The sequence below is a fragment of the Macaca nemestrina genome, chromosome 5, assembly GCF_043159975.1.
Source record: "Macaca nemestrina isolate mMacNem1 chromosome 5, mMacNem.hap1, whole genome shotgun sequence".
Taxonomy (NCBI): Eukaryota; Metazoa; Chordata; class Mammalia; order Primates; family Cercopithecidae; genus Macaca; species Macaca nemestrina.
Genome location: NC_092129.1, coordinates 77,335,273 through 77,357,507, shown reverse-complemented (window position 1 = coordinate 77,357,507; position 22,235 = coordinate 77,335,273). Strand labels below are relative to the sequence as shown.

Below are 22,235 nucleotides of genomic sequence, written 5' to 3'. Positions count from 1 at the left end.
CCTGGGGGGACAAAACCCACACAGAGCATCTTGCCTGCGAAAGGGCAGAAGGTTCCCCTTGGACAAAAGAAGCCAGAGCAGGTGTGGTCCCCTGGGGAGATCATACTGCTGCAGGGCTCCCCGGATGGCACAGGTGAGGAAGGACTGCTCTGTTCTTCAGGTGGCCCAGGTGGCCCAGGCCCTCAGAGATAGCAGGGCTGCAGCAGGCTGCAGAGCTCATAATCCAGCTCCCCGTTGCCCTGGTAACTGGCCCCAGCCTGCTGCATACCAGCCTCTGGTGGCTGTGCTCTGAAGAGACCAAGTCTCCAGCTGAAGTGGCCTAGGTGGGTCCCACATCCCGATGCTATTTCAGAATGGTCAGGGAGCCAGAGTGAAGGTGGGGACAGATGGGAAGCAGGGCAAGGGGCTGCTGATGACACCACGATGTCCTTAAGAGCCCTCCCTTCCATATGAGGCTTCCCTAGCCTGGCAGCTCACTGGCTTTCTCCCCAGAGAGCCCTGTGATAAAGGACAAACTGTCCGCCTACCCAGGCCACCTGGCTTCCAGGCCTCTCACACCCTGTACCCATGCCCTTGCGGCTTCAGGTCAGGCCAGTCCGGCCTCTGCCCAGCCAGAGGTCCTAGTGACTTGGAAGGACTAGAAGGACTTGGGGGTCATCTGGTCTGACTCAATGTGACCACCTGTGATAGGCCTGAGCATAAATCAATGCAATGCTGCCATCGTCAAGCAAGTCTCGCTGTGAGCAAGAAGCTGGAGGAGCCCAACAGTGCCTGGTGGCTCAGTGCCATGCATTCTGGAGCCAGTGCTTCATCTAGCAGGACTGATGGCCACTGGGCCCTGGGCAGGCTGCCGGGCCGCCAACCTTGGTCTGGGCCGAACTGATGTGGCTGAGGACCATCCCAGGCAGGGCCATGACCCAGGTCTCCAGCTAGAGTACCCCTCCCTACCTGGCCAGGAGCCCACCCTTCCCTGTATGAGGTGGCTGCCATCTCCCGCCCTCACCAGTACCGGGCACTTCACCCACTGATGGGAGGGGCCACAACTCAAGGCATAGGGGGAAAAGACTTGGGGTTCTTATTATTATTCTTATTTTTTGGCTTTCTTTTTTTTTTTCCTTCTTCCTTCAAATTAGCAGCCAGCATCACTGCCAAGATGGGTGGGAAGGGAGACACTTCTGGAGCTTGTTGCTAATAGCAACAAACCAAACAGGAAAAGCAGGTCTGGCCAAATAAAATTGGCAACCAGGAAGTGCCTGCTCTGAGCATAAGCATGTGGCATTTCTAAGCAGAGGGAAAGGCTCAGAGATCGCCCTCACACCCAGTGAGGTGACTTCGAGCTCTCTCTGTAAGGGATATTCTTGAGCTTTAAACAACGAGAGTTTTCCTGTATGAGGCAGGGGACATGGAGGCTGGTAAAGGAACCAGAAACCTCCATGGTTCATTCTAGAACGTCTTGCACCTGGGGAGCAGGGGGCAGGGGCTGGAGGCCTGGGATCCATGCACAGGGATAGACCCTGGCCAGGTGGGCGGAGTCTCTTGCTCCCATGGCTCTGTGACCCTGCCCAGGATCTCTGTCCAGGTTCGCCAGGAAAATCCCCCAGGGAACCCTGAAGGAGCCCACGGGAGCCCAGCAGGAGCAGGTCCAAGGAAGAAGGAGAAATTTGAAGGCCAGCGGGCAAGCAGGGGAAAGCCAAGTCCTGAGCCCTGAGGTCAGGTGCCCTGTGGGGCTGGGGGAGCTCATCCAGGACCAGCCAGGGCAGAAGAGGAGGCCTGCCTGCTCCTGAGCTGGACTGAGAGGGACTCCTTAAGAGGTCAGAAGCCCTCAAAGCCCCACGGGGAGGGTAAGGGACACATGGCTGGGGACAGGAAATGCTCTGTTTTGACTGAGCAAATTCTCCCAATCATCAGCTCACAGAAATTACACTCACTGGGCCGGGCGCAGTGGCTCACGCCTGTAATCCCAGTACTTTGGGAGGCTGAGGCGGGTGGATCACCTGAGGTTAGAAGTTCTTGACCAGCCTGACCAACATGGTAAAACCCCGTCTCTACTAAAAATACAAAAATTAGCCTTGTGTGATGGCAGGCGCCTGTAATCCCAGCTGCTCAGGAGGCCGAGGCAGGAGAATCACTTGGACCTGGGAGGCGGAGGTTGCAGTGAGCTGAGATTGCGCCACTGCACTCCAGCCTGGGTAACAAGAGTGAAACTCCGTCTTAAAAAAAAAAAAAAAAAAGACATTACACTCAAACTGTATCAGGGCCCGAGTCACCGAGCACTGCCGTGTTCACTGGTCGGAACACTGGGGAAGCCTCAGGAAATGAAGAAGGGTTGGGCTTCAGCTCCAGTCCCTGCAGGAGCCACCTCCAGGCTCAAGGCTCCACCATGGCCACCCGCCGCCCAGCCCAGCCGTGGAGGGGACAACCAGGTCTTACCTTGAAGGCTCTGTTGAGCACCTCCTCTCCGCCTCTGCTTCCCAGAAGGTTCACGACCACCTGCTGCCCGTACTGCTCCTTCAGAAGCACCATGTGCCTGCAAAGTCAGTGGGGTGGGCATGATGCTGGGCACAGGCACAGGTGCCGACTCTGCCCTGTTCTGCCCCTCAAGGGAAGACGGGGCAGAAGGAGTCATGCTTTTAGTGCCAGAGTCCAGGACCAGCTAGTCCCCATGACCCAAAGCGTGGAAAATGAGCCTGGGTGGAGAGAACCTGTCCCTCCCAGCTGCCATTATGACTAGCTAGTGTAGACTTCTACATGAGTTTGGAATAAGACAAAGGGTATGCTGGTCTTTCTATAAAGCATCTCCTGTTAAATCTAGAACACCTATCCTGACCTTCCATCAACAGAGTTTTGTTTCTGAGGTAGGATCTCAGTCTGTTGTCCAGGCTAAAGTGCAGTGGCATGATCATAGTTCACTGCTGCCTCAAACTCCTGGGCTCAAGCAATCCTCCCACCTCAGCCTCTCAAGTAGTAGGGACTATAGGTGCATGCCACCACATCTGGCTAATTTTTACTTATTTATTTTTCATAGAGACAGGGTCTTGCTATGTTGCTCAGGCTGGTCTCGAACTCCTGGCTGCAAGCAATCTTCCCACCTCAGCTTCCCAAAGTGTTGGGATTAGAGGCATGAGCCACTGCGCCTGGCCTAGAGTCTTATACAGGCAATGTGCACATGTGTGAAATGAATTTCTTATCTTGCTTAGTACCCATCTTTCTCAAAACTAGAACAACTGGCAGGAGAGCTCTCAACTCAGCATCCTGTTTTCAATCTAAGTGCTGTATTTCATTATGCTAAACCACAACAAGGAGATAAAACAACTTGCAGGCTTTGGGAAATATTCCTTGTATTAGAAGCTACTTTCTAAATATGTATGTTGGAATATTAGGGGGAGATTCCAATATTTATCCATGATCACCAGCTTTTTTAAAGTAACCTTACATTTCAAGTGTAAACATGTTGAAATGTAGTGCCTTAAACAAAACACAGGGAAATGATACAATGCAAAAAGCAGACGTCAAATTATTATTTAATGGTGCAATCTTTAGGCCTAAATATAGAAAAAACACTGGAAGAAAACACATGATGTCACAAGTGGTGGAATTTTATATGATTTCTGTTCTTTTCTCCTTTAAACATCCCTCTCTTTCCCAAATTTCTATAATGACATGTTTATGAGTGGAATTTTTTAAAGAGCTAATAATGATCATGAAAAAAATCATTTTTTTTCCTTACCCGATAAGAGAAAACATTCTTTTACTAATTTTAAGGGACAGTAGTGGAAAGAATATGGATTTTGAAGTGGGTGGTTTGAAGTTAGGCTCGCCTGCTGACTTGCTGGCCTAAGTTAAGGGTGAGCACCCTCCCGGGCTCCCGTCTCCATGTGGAGCTCCAGGCGGCCCTGAGGCGGGGCTGTGTGTGGCTCAGCCCTTGTGGACTTTCTTTCGGGTCAGTCTGCCCAGAGAAGCTGCATCCCAGGCCTGGCTCTGACATGTGCAGGCTCTGCCCCTGGTGAGGGAGCCCACCTTGGCCACACATCCAAGCCACATCCCACAATGTGGCTCCTCAGAAACAAGGCCCATTTCTGATCGCTGCCTGTCTCATTCCTGCCCCTTCTTCTCAATTGGTTCCAAAGCCCAGGGCCAGAGGAACTGCTGTTACTCATTATTACTCACTATTCCTCATCATTACTCTATGCTGTCACCAACCCCAAACTCCCCTGATCAAATGATTCATCCCCTCTGAGCTGGCTCCTTCAACTACAGAGCAGGGCTACTTCCCCTCCTGCAGAGAATGGCTAGGAGGACTAAAAAGACTAGTGAAAGTGACAAAGACAGTGCTTGGTGTGTGGGAGCTGGTTCTTCTTTCCTTTATTGTAAAATGCTCGTTATTGATGAGCTGAGAGGCCCCGCTGACCCAGGGCATAAGGGAGCGCTGGCACCCAGGGGATAAGGGAGCGCTGGCACCCAGGGGATAAGGGAACGCTGGCACCCAGGGGATAAGGGAGCGCTGGCACCCAGGGGATAAGGGAGCGCTGGCACCCAGGGGATAAGGGAGCGCTGGCACCCAGGGGATAAGGGAGCGCTGGCACCGGCAGCAAGGTCGGCAGCATGCAGGCTTCTTCCTGGGTCACCCTGAGCACTGAGGCCTTTTTTTTTCACTTCCCCTGCCCATGGGTTACTGTCATGGGAAGCTACTTGGAAAACAGGAGTTTTTCGGGACACTAAGGAATCAGATTTCCATTTGGAAGCATCCTTCTCATCTTCAGGGAGGGACCAAGAGTTCAGCACACCCTGATGTGCACAGCAGCCGCCGGCAGAGTGGGGCGGGGAAGAAGGGCTTCACTGTCCTGCGAGTGGAGACTCAGGCACTGCCCCGTGAAAGGTTAACCCTTCCACAGAGACTCATCACCACACAGAGATGACAAGACCCTGCTGCAGCCAAAGGCCTGCTGCCAACAGCCCTCCTCAGATATGGAGCACGTAGAGCAAAGTGGCAAGAGACAGCCTCGGCTAATGGGCACCCATGCGGCTCAGGCAAAGGAAAACAAGCATCCTCCGGGGAGAAAAACTATCCATGTGAAGGTTTTACAGGGGAAAGAAAGGCTTTACTCTCGATGAAATTCATCAGAGAACCGCACAACTCTTGAGGGCACAGTGATGTCCCAGAGAAGAGAATTGGGAAGCACCCAGGACAACGCACATGCCAGTCCAGGGACATCATCGGGGACCTGGGCAGCCTGCTCTCAGGGGGACCCACACGGTGCCCCACCGCGGCCACTAGGCAGACACGTCACCTTATTTCCAAATGTCATCTCAAATGAGGGGAACATAGTCAGCAATGAACATGAAAGCAGCAGCTCCTGCAAGGGAATGGGAGGGCTCCTGCCTCCAGTCCAGTGTCGTGGGTAAGAAGCATTACAGAAGACACTTCCTGGACACAGTAGCTGCCTGTAGAAAGACTCACCCTTTCAGAAACTTGTCCTGTAGTTTGCAGAAGAGATCTAAGTGTACCCCTAGATTTACGAATGCTTTCCAAGGGGCAAGGCAGCCTCTGGCGCGCTTGTGAGAAGACAGGGGTCTCATTCTCTGTGGTACGTGCACCTCACACACCACGCATTACAAGGATTCTGCAAAATCTACAGTCTATGCAAATGTGCTTCAACTAGATCTATGTATTTTTTAAGAAAGCTCCTAAATATAGGAGGGTTTTTGAAGTGAACCCAGCATGACCCTTCCCTCTTGTTTTGTGTCAGCTTCAGGTAGAATTTTTGTTTCTTGTTCATATGTTTTGTTTTGAGATGGAGTCTCACTTTGTCACCCAGGCGACCCCCTAAAATCTGAGCCACAGAGTTCAGCCAGGTAGAATTTCATTTTCAGTTTCATGTTCACTATTTCCTAAGACAATTTAGTATAGATGAATGTCAACTGAAAGAACTCCGTATGTAGAATGCTTAGGACATACTAAAAATGTTCTGGAAAAGGCAATGGTCTTGTCTATACTTGATTAAATATCTCTTTACAGAAAAAGCCCATTATATGTAACATGCTAATCAGGGGGTCACATCTGGGCTCATGCGACCAGCATTATGTTTAACGAGAGTATGAAAGCAAACTTAAAGTCTCAATAAAGCTTCAGGTAGAATGAGCCAAACACTTAAAACATTACTTTCGAGAATTTTTACTATATTCACTAAGACAATTTTAAAATATTGAGTACTTAGATTAAATAAGCAAAATTTTTTTTCTTTCTTTTTTTTTTTTTTTTTGAGACAGAGTCTCTCTCTGTTGCCCAGGCTGGAGTACAGTGGCCAGATCTCAGCTCACTGCAAGCTCCGCCTCCTGGGTTTATGCCATTCTCCGGCCTCAGCCTCCCGAGTAGCTGGGACTACAGGCGCCCGCCACCGCGCCCAGCTAGTTTTTTGTATTTTTTAGTAGAGACGGGGTTTCACCATATTAGCCAGGATGGTCTCGATCTCCTGACCTCGTGATCCGCCTGTCTCGGCCTCCCAAAATGCAGGGATTACAGGCTTGAGCCACCGTGCCCAGCCTAAATAAGCAAATCTTTTAAGAAGCTATTATTTCAAATACATATTACAAATAGCTCAGCTTTTCTTAAGCAAGCTGCAAAACAGTCATGTGTTATGATCCAATTTGTGTATTTAAATATATATATAATGCCAAAATTGTTTTCTAGAATGACATGTAAAAAACTACTAATATAAAATCTCTGAGAGTGGTAACTGGGAGTTAAGGTACTTTTATTTTTCACTTTATACTTTTCTATACTTATTTATTCTATATTATTTTAAAACAAAAAACAAACAGCTTCAAATATCCTATAATTTAGATTATCCCTTATTAACCAGGGCATAGAGATGAAGCCTCATTGCAAGAAACTGATAAGATAAAATAATTATAAAGTGCCACCTGAACATTCATTAATTTACCTTCAGGAAACCTGAGAACAAGTAAAAATCCCATTTTGTAATCTCCCTTCTTGCATAAAGGACCAAAAAGAAAGCAGATTTAGATTCAGGGTTCAGGGTCCTCTCTTTCCCGTCGCACCCTATCCCTTGTGTCTGATGGGAGGATGACGTCTAAGGATGACAATGACAGGCTCGGATGGTGTCAGACAATCCCTACCTGTCGAAAGCAGGGGCGTTGGCTTCCAGGCCTCTGTGGAGTCTCAGATGATGGGAGCCAACCTAAAGCAAAGAGAAGTAACAATAGTGATTCTTCCTGCTTTGCAAAGCAAGGAGGCAGTGGTTTTTCCCATTCTCCTTCTTACTGTCAGCCAGGCTGCATGTGGCACCCACTAGGCCACCTCTGTGGTCTCTTCAGGGCTCAGGAAGGCTGAGCTCTCTGGATTCTGCTAACAGTGCTCCAAACTCAGGTCTAGGCACCTCGAGTCTGACTTTGCTGCTGCCCAGTCCTAACTGCAAAATGACCATGTCTGCTGCAATTCTTCCACAGACAGAAGATTCAGGGTAAGATTATGAGGCAGATGTCAGATCCTAAGCTCTCTGATAGCACAGAGGTCAGGGAAGCCAACTAGGGAGACAGAAACTGCTTCTCAGCCTCCTTCATGCCTTCAGGGACACTAATTTCGCCCTAAAATCTGAGTCATCCTAATTATAAAATTTGCCTTATTATTTATTAATAGAACTATTTATTTAATACTCAACTTAGTTTAAAAAAACATTTAAAATATAGTCACTGGAGCCAGCTTAAAGGGGGCTTTCACTGGCCAAATCTGGGGCAATTTGAACATCAAACTATACGAGGACAGTAATGGATTATAACCTGATGAAGAAAATAGAAATCCATGAATCCATACTGATGATAACTAGACGGATGAATAGATGGATGGATGGATGGACAGATGGGTAGGTGGATGAATAGCTGAGTGGATGGATGGATGGATGGATGGATGGATGGATGGATGGATGGATAGATGGATGGATGGATGGACAGATGAGTGGGTGGATGAATAGCTGAGTGGATGGATGGATGGATGGATGGATGGATGGATGGATGGATGGGTGGATGGCTGAATGGATGGATACTGGGTGGATGGATGAATGGGAGGATGAATGGGAGGATGGATGGATGGATGGACAGATGGGTGGGTGGATGAATAGCTGAGTGGATGGATGGATGGATGGATGGATGGATGGATGAATGAATAGCTGAGTGGATGGGTAGGTGGGTGAGTGAGTGGATGGATAGATGGATGGATAGATGAATGGGTGGATGGCTGAATGGATGGATACTGGGTGGATGGATGAATGGGAGGATGGATGGATGGATGGATGGATGGGTGACTGAATGGATACATGGATGGATGAATGGGGATGGATGGATGGATGGATCAGTGGATGGATAGAAAGGTGGGTAAGAGGATGGGTGGGTAGATGGATGGATGAGTGGACGCATCAGTAGATAGATAGCTGGGTGGATGGATAGGTGAATGTGAGGATGGATGGATGGGTGAGTGAATGGGCAGATGAAAGATGGATAGGTAAGGGGGTGAGTGGGTGGGTGGATGGGTGGATGGCTGGGTGGATTGATGGCTGGGTCACTGGCTGGCTGGCTGGCTGGATGACTGGCTGGATAGAGGGACGGGTGGATGGTGGGTAGACAAGTAGGTGGATGGGTGGATAGATAGGTGGATGATGGGTGGATGGGTGGACGAATGGATGGGTTAATGGGTGACAGATGGGTGAATCAGTGTGCAGGTGGGTGGGTGTGTAGGTGGATGAATGGGGAACAAGAGAGGGCTCTATAGTAGGATACCAAGTGATAAATTTGGAGGAAATAATTTTTAAAAATCATCATTTTACAGCTGTCATAGTAAATAATTGTTCAGCAAAAGTTATCTGTTGATGATAAATCTTAAGGGAAAGTTTACTGAGAAGCATGATACTAGCACAGTCTCAAAGTGTCTCCCATAGATTGCTGATTAGTTGAAAGGGAAAACATATTAACCATAAGTGGAGAAACTGAATAGCACCTTGACTGGGTGACCAAAATTAACATCACTAATGAGGGGCAGATGGACACCGTGTGCCTCCAGACCAGGTACCCTGAGAAGGACACAGCATCATGTAGGCAGTATGCTGGCCAGGGATCCATACACTGAATGTGATTATAATGAAACACTAGGAAAACCTAAAGGTAGGGACTCTCAATTTAAAGGAAAAGAAGGCTTGCATTCTCCAAAAACATTAATGCTTTGAAAGACAGAAAGCCAAGGAACAGATGCAGATTAAAGACTAGAGACATGGCAATAAAATGCAGTATGTGATGCTGGACTCAAGGGAGGAAAGGTGCTTCAAAGGACATCATTGAGACAAGTGATCAATTTGGAATATTGCCTGCAGATGAGAATGAAGTACTTCGTCAATGTTAAATTTCCCAAATGTGTACCTATACTATGGTAATGTAGGACAGTATATTTTGCACTTAAGTAAAGAGACACTGATATGGTTTGGATGTGTGTCCCTTCCAAATCTCACATTGAAACGTGACCTTCAGGGTTGGAGGTGGGGTGTGGTGGGAGGTGTTTGGATCATAAGGGCAGATCCCTCATGAATGGCTTGGTGACAACCCCATGGTAATGAATGAGTTTTTTGCTAGTTCACAGGAGAGCTGGTTGTTTAAAGGAGCCTGCAACCTCCCTTTCCTTGCTCCCTCCCTCATCATATGACACACTGGCTTCCCTTCCTCTTCCATCATGACTGTAAGCTTCCTGAGGCCCTCCCCAGAAGCAGATGCTGGCACCATGCTTCCTGTATAGCCTGCAGAACCATGAACCAAATAAACCTCTTTCCTTGATAATACCCAGCCTCAGATATTCCTTTACAGCAAGGCAAACGGACTAACACCGACGTGATATATGCAACCTACTCTCAAATGGTTCAAAAATAACAACATGTGTGTGGCAAAAGGTTAAAATTGAGTGAATCTGGGTGAAGGACATATGGGAGCTCCCTCTTGTTCTTAAACTTTTTCTGTAGCTCTGAAATTATTTCAAGAATAAGTTGGTGAAAATGCACTCTTTAGTTTTGCTTCCGTTTGAGTGTTGTAAAAGCAGTGCCATCAGGTTTATCTGTGTCATGAGATACAGCTATTATCATGCTTCATATATCATTTTATAACTCACCACTACAGATGATACAACTGCCCCATTGCAGACTCAAGAAAAGCACCCATCTAGAGAACTGGTTTCTCAGCAATAGATTTAGAGATTCCTCAATAGATTTAGAGATTTTCTTCTTCTTCTTTTTTTTTCTTTGAGACAGGGTCTTACTCTGTTGCCCAGGCTGGAGTGCAGTGGTACAATCACAGCTCACTGCAGCCTCAACCTCCCAGGTTCAAATTATCCTCCCATCTCAGCCTCCCAAGTAGCTGGGACTACAAGTGCACACCACAATACCTGGCTATTTTGTGTGTGTGTGTATGTGTGTTTTTTGTAGAGATGGGGTTTCACCATGTTGCCCAAGTTGGTCTTGAACTCCGGGCTCAAGTGATCCACCCACCTTGGCCTCTCAAAGTACTGAGATAAAGGCATGAGCCATTGTGCCTGGCCAGGTTTTTGTTTTTTTTTTTTTGTTGTTTTTTTTTTTTTTTGAGACGGAGTCTCGCTCTGTCGCCCAGGCTGGAGTGCAGTGGCCGGATCTCAGCTCACTGCAAGCTCCGCCTCCCGGGTTCACACCATTCTCCTGCCTCAGCCTCCTGAGTAGCTGGGACTACAGGCGCCCGCCACCTCGCCCGGCTAGTTTTTTGTATTTTTTAATAGAGACGGGGTTTCACCGTGTTAGCCAGGATGGTCTCGGCCTCCCAAAGTGCTAGGATTACAGGCTTGAGCCACCGCTCCCGGCCAAGGTTTTTCTATATAAACAATTCAACAAAGTCCCAAATCCCTTTTGGTCCTAAGACACTTTGGTCACAGGCAAAATGAGTGCAAAATGAGGCATCTTGGCCGTTGGCTAATGGGCGCTCCTAAGAAAGGCTCACCCCAAACCCCGTCATTTTGCTGCCTGTGTTGCCTCTGTCCTTTATCCCAATGGCCATCAACACCTGGTTGAGGAAATCTCAGAGAATTTGAAAACTTTCATGGCCACACTGCCGAGAGGCGTGCTCCATCCTGCACCCAGAGGGAAGTCAGCGGGTCTGTGTACCCCTCAGCTACCCTCTGAGAGGTCACCAAGGGCTGAAACCCAAGAAAGGGGCTGTGTCGTCTGTCAGTCATCACAGGAAATCTCCCCTGGCTTCAGGGATGAGTGGCAGCTGTTTGTAGAATCATTCCCATGGGAGCACAGTGAGACAAGAATACAAGCTCGGCAGGCCAGGGCTGAGGAGCCTGGCTCTCCGTCATGACAAGTTCTATTACTGGACATGTCTAATGGCCTCTCCCTGAGTCATAACCCAAAGCCTCTTCTTTTAATTAGGCAGAAACTGTCGCACAGATGACTGGACCTAGCAGTGTCCAATCCTCAGGCTCTATAGCTCCCCTGTTAACATATAAACTGCATTATCAGTCAGCAGTCCATTCCTCAGTTACTGAGCACCCTCTGAGTCATCATGCCTTTGAGTATCGTGGAAAGGCAGGAAAGGGATGGGAGATGCTGAATCCCCTGCCCTGGGTGATGACACTTAACCAGGACCCCCATGGAAAGACCCAGAAGCACTTCAAAGTTCCTAACAAGTCTGCACAAGTGCAAATTAATTTGACAGAAACTACGCCCTTGAGTCCAGGGAGCAGGCAGCAAAGCACAGTGGAATGAGGTGCCTGCCTATGATGGGGTCCCCTCAACCACATCATTGAGGACTCAGGGAACGTGGCAAGCAGATGGCACGCCCTGGAATCAGCTGCCCACAGCAGAAGGCACAGCCTGGACAGGGGCTGCAGCACATCTTTTCTGAGGCCTCGGGCCTGTCTTTCATCCTGGACTTAGACAACGATTCTGTGTGGACAGGGCTGGGCCCAACTGTCACAGGCATGGTCAATATCCCCTCAGTGGCTAGTCCAATATCACTGCTGACAACAAACCTTTCTACCTCGGAGCACTAAGAAGTCAGGAGCACCACCCCTAGGTGAATGACCAGAGCAGGAAATGGGAAGAAAGGATCTGTAAGTCTAGACCAGTGGTTCTCAAAGTATGGTCGTTGGACCTCCTCTGGGTGCTTGTTAGAAATGCAAAGTCCTGGGCCCACCCCAGATCTGCTGAGCCAGACTCTCCGGGGTGGGGCCAGAAATCTGTGTTTTAACAAGGCCTCCAGGAGATTCCTACGCACACACACTGAAGTTTGAGCAGCTCTGATTTTGACTTATTTCTGGATTTGTTACGTTCCCTTTCGGCTCAGGATGCAAATGCCCATGAAGGGGTAGAAGGTATAACAAAGAAGACAGCTCCAGGGGCCGTGTGCACACCTGCAGAGCTGTGTCCACACTTGCAGAGCTGTGTCCATACCTGCAGAGCCACGTGCATACGGGCAGAGGCATGTCCCCACCTGCAGAGCTGCATATACACCTGCAGAGCCATGTCCATACCTGCAGAGCTGCATGCACACCAGCAGAAGCACGTCCACACCTGCAGAGCCTCAGGGACACTGTGACCAGGCTCAGCTTGCCACAGCTGCTTCCTTGAGCTCAGGGCCTCAGGCTGAGTCCCTCCATCCCCTAAACAAGCTCTATTACTGGACTTGTCTAACTGCCTCTCCCTGAGTCATGACCCAAAGCTGCTTCTTTTAAGCAGGAGGAAAGGCAACACAGTGAGGCCTTGGGCAAAAGTGGAGGGGGAGCTGGGCCTCACGTTCTGTCCGGAGCTCACCCTTCCCCCATCACCCCATGCATCCCTTTCATCTGGGTTTCTTGGGCCTCATATCCTTCCTCTCCTCTGTCCCGCTCCGACACTGACCAGCGTCCACCTTCTCTGGCGTCACCTAGTCCTGAGGTTACTGAGTGTCAGAAGCCACAGGCAGAAGCTGCAGCTGGGGGCAGGGTCCACTACTGTCACTGCGTTTTGCAGCTTCCCTTCTTCTTCACCCCATCCTTCTCCCCTCTGGGCAAAGGGCCAGCTACTCTTATCTGGCCCCTAAAGTCATTAGTTCAATCCTATAGACCAGAGACGAGTTAAGGGAGACAGCCATGAGGATAGTCAGGGTCTGGAGAACTCCTGGCTAAGGGAGTCCCAGCAGAGTCTCGATCAGAACTCAAGAGGCCCAAAGATCGCAGACAGTACCTCCACGCCTCTCCCCTGAACCCCGACTTAAGGCTACCCAAAAATCTCAGCTCAACGGCCTCCCATCCCCCTCCAAACTAACACTTCCTAGACTTCTGTCTAATCATGTCTCCACCTCTCTTGCAGCCCTTTAGCACAGTGTTCAGTGTGTGCTGGAGCCAGCTGCCGCAGGCCTGCAAGCTGACTGTGCACCGAGCTGGTCCAACTCTGAGCTCAGCAATGCGAAGCTGGTAGGTTGAAACTGGCCATGATGGCAGAATTTACACCACAGCAATGGACAAATGCTACAAACCAAAGCTCCCTGTACCCAGTCTGACCCCAATAAAACTGGCTTGCCAGAACAGTACCGAGTGGTTCCCATATTTTCCTACACACTGGAGTCACCCACGGGTCTTCAAAAAGGACAGCTGCCTGGCTCCTGGCCCCAGATATTGTGACTTAATGTGTATGGTATCAACCTGGGTATCAGGATCTTTCAAGCTTCCCAGCTGAGTCTTCTGTGCAACAAGGTTGCGGAGTACTACTTGAGTAGCTGCTGGTATGGGATGCAATCTCCTCAGTGCAGCATCCACAGGCCCTTGACCCAGCCCTGCTCACCTCTCCTATCTGTCCTCCCATTCCCTTCATGCCCAGGACTTCAAGAAGTTACCCAGTAATACTCCCTGATCACTGTGATATCAGGAGTTACAACACCTGCACCCACTGTTCCCTCTGCAAGGGCTGCCTTCCTTGCCCGAGCGCTTCTTCCTCACCCCTCCCCAGTTTGGACCCTTGGGCAGCCCACCCCACACCCTCAGCCTGGGAGAGCTGCCCCGGGGGCCTCTCCCTTCCTCCAGCATGGCTCTATCTACACAACACTGCCATGTCCTGCCCCCTGCTCCCTGCAGGCAGGGACTGTATCTGATCCCTGGTGCCCCCTACACCTGGCAGATGCTCAGTGAATGTTTGGGATGAATAAATGGCTTCATCTGGGGTTACTGATTTACCATGAGTCTGTGAGGGATGAGAGATAAGATACCCCAGGAAGCTGTCTTCGTGTCACTACATCTCACGGTGTCCCTGTCCCCATGAAGACAGGAGGAAACTCATTCAGTGCTCAGGACACCAAGAACCACGCTTCTCCAGATGCCACGGGTGGTTTTATCTCCTGGGTGTTATCATTTGTTTCTATTAGTATCAATAGCAGCTGCCATTTTGAGTACTTTTTACGTTCTAGATACTGTGTTAATTTTTTTTTTTTTTTGGGGACAGAGTCGCACTCTGTTGACCAGCCTGGAGTGTGGTGGCATGATCTTGGCTCACTGCAAACTCTGCCTCCCAGGTTCAAGTGATTCTCCTGCCTCAGCCTCCTGAATAACTGGGATTACAGGAACCCACCACCACGCCTGGCTAATTTTTGCATTTTTAGTGGGGACGGGATTTCACCATGTTGGCCAGGCTCATCTTAAACTCCTGACCTCAAGTGATCCGTCCACCTCGGCCTCCCGAATTACTGGAATTACAGGCGTGAGCTTCCACGCCCAGCCAAATTCGTATACTATGTTCTTTTTTTTTTTTTTTTTTTTTTTTTTTTGAGACGGAGTCTCGCTCTGCCGCCCAGGCTGGAGTGCAGTGGCCGGATCTCAGCTCACTGCAAGCTCCGCCTCCCGGGTTTACGCCATTCTCCGGCCTCAGCCTCCCGAGTAGCTGGGACTACAGGCACCCGCCACCACGCCCGGCTAGTTTTTTTTGTATTTTTAGTAGAGACGGGGTTTCACTGTGTTAGCCAGGATGGTCTCGATCTCCTGACCTCGTGATCCGCCCGTCTCGGCCTCCCAAAGTGCTGGGATTACAGGCTTGAGCCACCGCGCCCGGCCTATACTATGTTCTTTAATCCTCTCTAGAACGCTATACGGGAGATCTTGTTAGCCCCATTTTTACAGAAAAGTAAACTAAGGCTTGGCACAGACAAGAGCCTCTCAAATACACATGGTTACGAAGCGGAGGAGCCAGAGTTTGAATTTGAGCCCAGGTCTGCAGAGCTTCAAAGCTCGTGCTCTGAGTCACTGTCATAAACTGGCTGTGACCGTGGTTCTTTCTGTGGTGGCTGTGGGAAAGCTTGGAACAAGTGTCAGATTCCTTCCCACGCACATGAGACCCATGGCATGCACTGTGGGCACCAATTCGACTCTTTCCCTTCATCCGGACCTCTTCACTTATTTTTGAAACTATTATACTACAAGCCATCTCGTGTCCTTTTTGGAACAAATAAAGGTACAAACACATAAACATGCCCATCCAGTGCCACAACTCCATGAACTTGGCAGGGAAGAGGCGAAGGTAGGGCAAGAGAGGTCTGCTCTACTCAGCATCCTCCTCCATTTGGTTCAGTTTCAGGAAACTTCAAAAGACAGACTGAACTCACCTTGGCAAGGCACGTGTCTGTACAGGCATATTAGGGTGAGGAAGCTTCTACAATGACCAGGGAAGCAAAGTTGTCAACCACAGACATAGATCATAAATAGATTCTTGAACTAGCTAGACTAGGGAGCAATTCGCTTTAAGGGTAAAATTTCAATGTGGCTATTTATAAACTGCACAACCCATTTACACAGTAAAAATGAAATTTATTAAAGGTACACGGCTGCTAGAAATGGAGTCAGGAAATACTGAAAGCACCATTCCTGGGAAAACATGCAGACAGATCCTCATCCACGACCCTCTGCCCACCCCTGCACCAGCCTGCTAGGCTCCTGGGTTTCCAACGGCAGCCATCAAGAAGGGACAGCATTGCAGCTTAATATGCAAGCTACTCACACCAAAATCTTTGCACTTTTCATCTAACCTAAGTGAAGAAGGAAGAGAAAAAGTTCAAAGCGGAGAAAAATAACCAGAAGCGGCCTTAGGCTTGATAGTGACAGTGGAAGCCAGTGATGGTAGACCACCACTTCCCGCCACCCTCCTGGCCCCCTCTGAAGATGACTTCATCTCTCTTTGATGATGAGTGGTGTTTAGAGGCTAAACACAGGTATTAGGCCCAAAGGTTAGCAAATCCTTAATAAGATTAAGGGACACTAAAGCCTTACTGAAACTTGTTTTGAAGAAACCATGGAGGCCGGGCACAATGGCTCACACCTGTAATCCTAACACTTTGGGAGGCCGAAGCGGGCAGATCACTTGAGGTCAGAAGTTCAAAACCAGCCTGGCCAATGTGATGAAATCCTGTCTCTACTAAAAATACAAAAAAATATTAGCCGGGCGTGGTGGTGGGTGCCTATAACCCCAGCTGCTTGTGAGGCTGAGGCAGGAGAATCACTTGAACCCAGGAGGTAGAGGTGGCAGTGAGCTGACATCGCACCACTGCACTCCAGCCTGGGTGACAGAACAAGACTCCGTCTCAAAAACAAAAAACAAAACAAAAACAAAAACAAAAAGAAGAAACCATGCAGGCTTTGGTGTAGCACAAGTGTTAGGAATTTAAGAGGGTGAAACAGCTGCCAAAAAGCTGAGATCTCAGGGTCCGCTGCTCCTGGCCCCTGACAGACCGAGGCACAGTCATCCCATGGCGGGTCCGGCTACATCTGAGGCAGCACGAAGGTCAAGGGGGAGACCAAAACGAAATCTCAGAGGGGAACGACAAAAAAGGAGGGTCATTTTTTAGATGAGGGAGATGAGAACACTGAGAGTCTTAGAAACAGGAGAGAAGGTGGCCAAAGGAGTTGGGAGGCCTTAGAGAAGACAAGAAGAAGAGGGAACCAGAAGACTCCCTCCAAGGGCTGAAGGTGAGTCACACGGAGAAGAATCAGATTTACTCCTGCACACCCCAAAACACTCTAGAGTTGGACAGACGCAGCAGTGCAATACAGGAGGAACTCACCAAGAGTCAGAATCATCCCCAGCCGTGGCCTGGAGGACAGCCCTTTGGGGGTCCTGGAAGAAGGATCCCTGAACTGGCCAGGTGTGGTGGCTCACGCCTGTAATCCCAGCACTTTGGGAGGCTGAAGCAGGTGGATCATCTGAGGTCAGGAATTCGAGACCAGCCTGGCTAACATGGCGAAACCCCATCTCTACTAAAAACACAACAAAATTAGCTGGGCGTGGTGGTGGGCACCTGTAGTCCCAGCTATTCGGGAGGCTGAGGCAGGGGAACGGCTTGAACTCGGGAGGTGGATGTTGCAGTGAACCGAGATTGCACCACTGCACTCTAGCCTGGGCGACACAGTGAGACTCTACCTCAAAAAAAAAAAAAAAAAAAGGAGGATGCTGAACTGAGAGTCACAGGGTGGAATGGATGAATTCCAAAAGGTCATTCCCAAATTCTAAGAGTCCATCATGACCATCGCCCTAATTTTTGGATTTCTTACAAACTTTACATGAAACACAAGACGGTCTCCCTATCTCCTTTTCGTGCCATACTCATTCGATATTCTTTCATTCTCCTGAATACAGAGCTCCAGAAGTTTCCAAAGGAAAACTCCATATTTAAAGAAAATCAGGTTTCAAAAACTCTTTTGGAATGTCTGGAATGGGAAATCTATAGATAAAGACAGCAGATGAACAGGCGAGTTGGCCTGAGGGAGACTTGGAGGGGATGGGAGAGACGGCTAATGGGGACGAAGTTTTTTAGCGGTGATCAAAGTGTTCAACGATTAGATTACAGTGGTGGTCACACAACACTGTAAATGCAGTAAAAACACCAAGTTGTAGGCTTTAAATGGGTAAGTTATATTGCAATAAAGCTGTTTTTCCATAAACCTCCTTTGGGCAGCCCTCCGGAGGAATTTCTGTGTCACTGCTGTCCTCAGGAGCATTTCTCTGGAGGCTGTCAGTTATCTCGTGCACTGTGGTGGGCTCTTTCTAGTGGAAAGACTGAATGGTAATCAAGCCTTTTCCCCCTACCAGAGCACGGAGCCTAAACGGGACCTCCATTCATCCATCTCACTGCCCAGGCTGACCCAGAACTTCACCAATGCTGTCAGCGCACCGTGCTGACAGCCATGGGGACAAGTGACTCACCTGCTCCGGGCACAGGGTCAAGTCAAGGGCGAGGCTAAGAAGCTGAACCCAAGACAGGGGACCCTGAGTCCAGCATTGTCAAACAACCCCTGGAACCTGGCAGATGGCACTCTGGGCCCTGCTAGCCACTAGCTGGCAACCCAAATGCAGTCACACGAGAGTTGTCGGTAAGAAGAGCCAAGAGGCCACAAAGGCCCTGGCCGAGAGGCTTTCTGAAGGCACCCACGTCCCCTTGGGGCAGGGAGGAAGACTGGGGATTAGTGGGGAGGCCCCTCCAGTCCACTCGGCCCACAACCCACCTTGTTAGAGACCCTGGTGAAGGAGGCAGCATGCCATTCCACTGATGACAAATGTGTTCTTGGAATGTATCCCCACCCTGTGCTCTTCCCAGGAGAAAGAATGCCAGATCTCTCTGGCACTGACCAGAGCCCAGCTTTGGACGGCAAGGGCTATTTTTAGAAACCACGGGAAAGCTGTGGAAGTCTCACGTGGCCCCACAACAGGCAGCACCGAGTGCCAGCCCTACGCAGCCACAGAGCCTTCCCGGAGCCCTTTATGAGAGTCACGGCTCTCAGAAACGTCCTCAGTACACCGAACTCAGGGTCTAACCTCAGGCAGCGCTACCCAAGCTCACTTCGCGGCACCCACTCAGCAGGCACCACAGCACCGTTCCCGAGTCAGCGGCTTCACACAGCACCCTTGCCGACCAGAAGCAACAAAGTGGTGTCTGTGTTTTCTACACACATGCACGCATGCACACACACACACATGTGCACACCTTGACAGCTCAGCTCAACACGACAGGGCTAAGGAAAAAGACTGGAAACTATGCCATGAAAGGAACATGTTAAAAGAAATCTTCCCCAGCTGTTGAAGGGAAGGGCAGGGCAGACAACATCACAAGGGGACATTTAAGTTTTTTCATGACCTACCTGAAGCCCTGGCTGCTCCCAGAACAGTGGAACGGAGCCTCTGATCTGGACAAAAGATGACACTCCATCGTCCATGTAAATCGTCTGTGGCACAAGGAAACAGAAAGGGAAAGGTATTCTTCAATGAAACCGAATGTCCTGGGCTGGGTAACGGGATCCGGCCGCCTGTGACCCGACACCAGCCAGAATGAAGGGCGGACGGTGGACTCCTGCGTCCTCTGCTCCCCCACCCGACATGGCTGGCAGTGCGCCCTGACCTCTGGCCAGGTGCTGGGTGGGTATACTGGCTGTCGACCAGCCTCTGAGGAGGGGGTCTACTGGGGGTTGGGGCCTCCCAGGGTCTCCGGGAATTCACACTTCTAGGGCACAACCTTATCACCACCCTGAAAATCTCAGCAACAGCCCTCCGCCGCCCCCTGTATGAACAGAAGCCGATGTGCTCTGGAATGTAACCTTCCTTAGAGCCCTCTATTTTTACCTTGGCAAATAGCTAAGCAGCAGAGAACTATGAGAAAAGGACTGAATGAAATAAAATGCACCAGTGATAGCCAAAAGACCTCGCTGACTGTGCTAGCCGGTCTTGTACTTGACAATACAAGACTCAACTTGACCTCATACTTGGTCCTGGCCCTGCCCCACTGTGTTCTTAAAACACCACTCGGTTAACACACACAACACGGTTTCCACAAGCTTCCAGTGTGACAGCACCTGCGGAGAAAGAAATGATCCTTACACTTTAAGACATCTATCTCCTCCCCACCCACACATACAGCTATTTCAGAGTGTGCCTGCAGGCCTCCAATGACGCTGGAGTGCAAGGGAGTTTTAAAAGGACAAAAAGTACGATCCTGAGCGCCAGCAGGGGCAGGCGGCGGCACTTATCAGATGCGGGGCCTTTATCTGTGCAACTCTAGCCTGGTCTGGCAGGGTGGCCCGGGCGCTGCTGTGGTCCTTGCCTTTCCTCACCGCCCTGCTCCCTTACAGGGTAGCTTTCCATACGGGCGAGATCACGCTCAGATCATGCAGGAATGAGTCATTCTGCAGTGGAGGACCTGAAAATTAGAGCCACTGTTTCCCTGGACCACAGGAATAACAGGAGCCTGGTATCTATGTTGTCAAACTAGAATTCTATCCTTTAATCTCCAAAGGGAAAAAGTGTGTGTTAAGAACTTGCTGTCTGTTTCCAGGTATTGAGTACCAGCAAAGTTGTTATACTCCATTCTTCTACTAACAAAACAGAATAAAATAGCAGGTTGCTTGAACGGCTGCAGACATAGTTGGCTACCATGAAATTAGGTATACACAATTGACTGACGTGTGTGCCCTGCATAGCCCCAGGTTCCTGGAAAAGAAACCAACTAGGCCAACATTTGTATGTAAAGACAATGTTTAACAATATCCAGGCCGGGCACGGTGGCTTACGCCTATACTCCCACCACTTTGGGAGGCCAAGGTGGGAGGCTGGCTTGAGCCCAAAAGTTCAAGACCAGCCTAGGTAATAAAGTGAGACCCCCATCTCTACAAAAACAATTTTTAAAAAGTTAGCTGGGTATGGTGGAATATGCCTGTAGTCCCAGCTACTCAGGAGACTGAGGCAAGATCACTTGAGCCCAGGAGGACGAGGCTGCAGTGAGCTATGATTGCACCACTGCACTTCAGCTGGGGCAAGAGAGCAAGATCCAAAAACGACCAAACAACAACAAAAACCAATGCCCATGATCTATTTACGCTGAGGAATGTCTCCCTTCACTCTGACTGCCATGTGCTAACAATGCCACTTCCAGCATCATACCAGGCTCCTCCCAAGCTGAGAATTGCCCAGAACCAGCTTCTGAAAACACCGAGGGTCATCAGTGCTCTGTATGCCCCTCCCTGCCCACACTGGAGCAAGAAGAAAGTTTTCCACCCCGTCCTCCACAGGGAAGCAGGCGACATCTGCACCCCATCCTATCACCAGGACTGCCTTCTTTGTTCCCAAGGTGATGGGCATAACTAGACCGTCAAATGCAAGTGATCCGTTTCCATTCTGGGTGAACAACTTTTAACACCAGTGAAGAAATGATGTCTCACCTCACAGATGCCATTTTGACAGCGGGCTCTTGGGGTGGGGAGGCAGGACAGAGAGTGGAAGCAGGAGAGAAAGTGGGCTCTGGTATTAGCACAAGTTGGGTCTGCCACTTTGCAAACCCCCATTTGCCCAGCAGGGTGGCCCTGGGCACATTACTTAGCCATCCTCAGCCTTGGTTTCCCTCTCTCTACAGGAAGTTCATGTCACCTTGAGCACTGAGAAGGGATGAGCTCTGAGGAGTAAGTGAGGGGGTGTGGTCCCAGCAGAGTAGCCACTCAAAAACAAAGCTGTTTTCTCTTCCCCAGAGGCACTGACGCTATGAGTATGCACAAGGGCACCTGCTGGCATCGGAGAGAGTTTGGGCCCTGGGAGGAAGGAGGGATACAAGAAGGAACAGACAACACGTGGGAGGGAGACCAGGAAGAGCAGTGGGGCCACATAAGGAAAAGACGGAGGCCCATGCCAGTGCTGTGATGAGGCCAGGCCAGTGCCTAGATCCCAGACTGAGCAGCCGGAGGGCGACCCTGAGTGACACTTCCAGAGCAGTGGGAACAGAAACCTAATGGCCATAAAAAGAGAGGGACGAGGCAGGAAAACTCACAGGTGTGCATATACCTTCTATCTGAAAGGCTTTCTGCTGACCTTCTACTTCCGGATACAGTGTCTACAAACCAATTATCTCTAAGTCTGCATTCCTGGGAGGACACGCAGTCATCCTAACCTCCCTGAATGAGTCAGTGGCCTTATCTTGAAGAGCCAAATATTTATCTTACATCTTTTTTTTTTTTTTTATAGACTGAGGGGACTTTTTGTCTTGTTTTTCTGCATGGTGAGTCAGCACTGCAGAGCAAGCCCACCAGCTATGACTCAGCAGAGCCAAAAAGACTCAAGGCTTCCTCCCAAGGAGGCTGAGATGCTATCTACACATGCACACAACATGTGTGCATGCACACACACAACACATGCACCACCCACATACGTGTGTATACAACATACAAA

The 22,235-nt window shown here is 49.7% G+C and overlaps 1 protein-coding gene and 1 long non-coding RNA gene across 6 annotated transcripts in view; one reads left to right on the top strand and one right to left on the bottom strand.

Annotated features, from left to right (window-relative positions):
- Window positions 1–22,235, bottom strand: part of LOC105478739 (synaptojanin 2) — a 118,580-nt gene that overhangs the window by 38,361 nt on the left and 57,984 nt on the right. For 4 of the 5 annotated variants that reach the window (XM_011736349.2, XM_011736346.2, XM_011736347.2 and 1 more), the window contains exons 5-7: window positions 19,169–19,252; window positions 7,138–7,199; window positions 2,431–2,527 (exon numbers count right to left, since the gene is read on the bottom strand). In XM_011736349.2, the coding sequence (XP_011734651.2) occupies window positions 2,431–2,527; window positions 7,138–7,199; window positions 19,169–19,252 (243 nt within the window). Of the gene's footprint in view, window positions 1–2,430; window positions 2,528–7,137; window positions 7,200–19,168; window positions 19,253–19,646; window positions 19,795–22,235 lie in introns of those variants that run through there. The other variant, XM_011736350.3, reaches the window with a different exon arrangement.
- Window positions 292–13,487, top strand: LOC139363337 (uncharacterized). The gene is made up of 3 exons (XR_011623486.1): window positions 292–323; window positions 1,580–1,811; window positions 13,368–13,487. It is a non-coding gene; the product is annotated as an uncharacterized lncRNA (long non-coding RNA).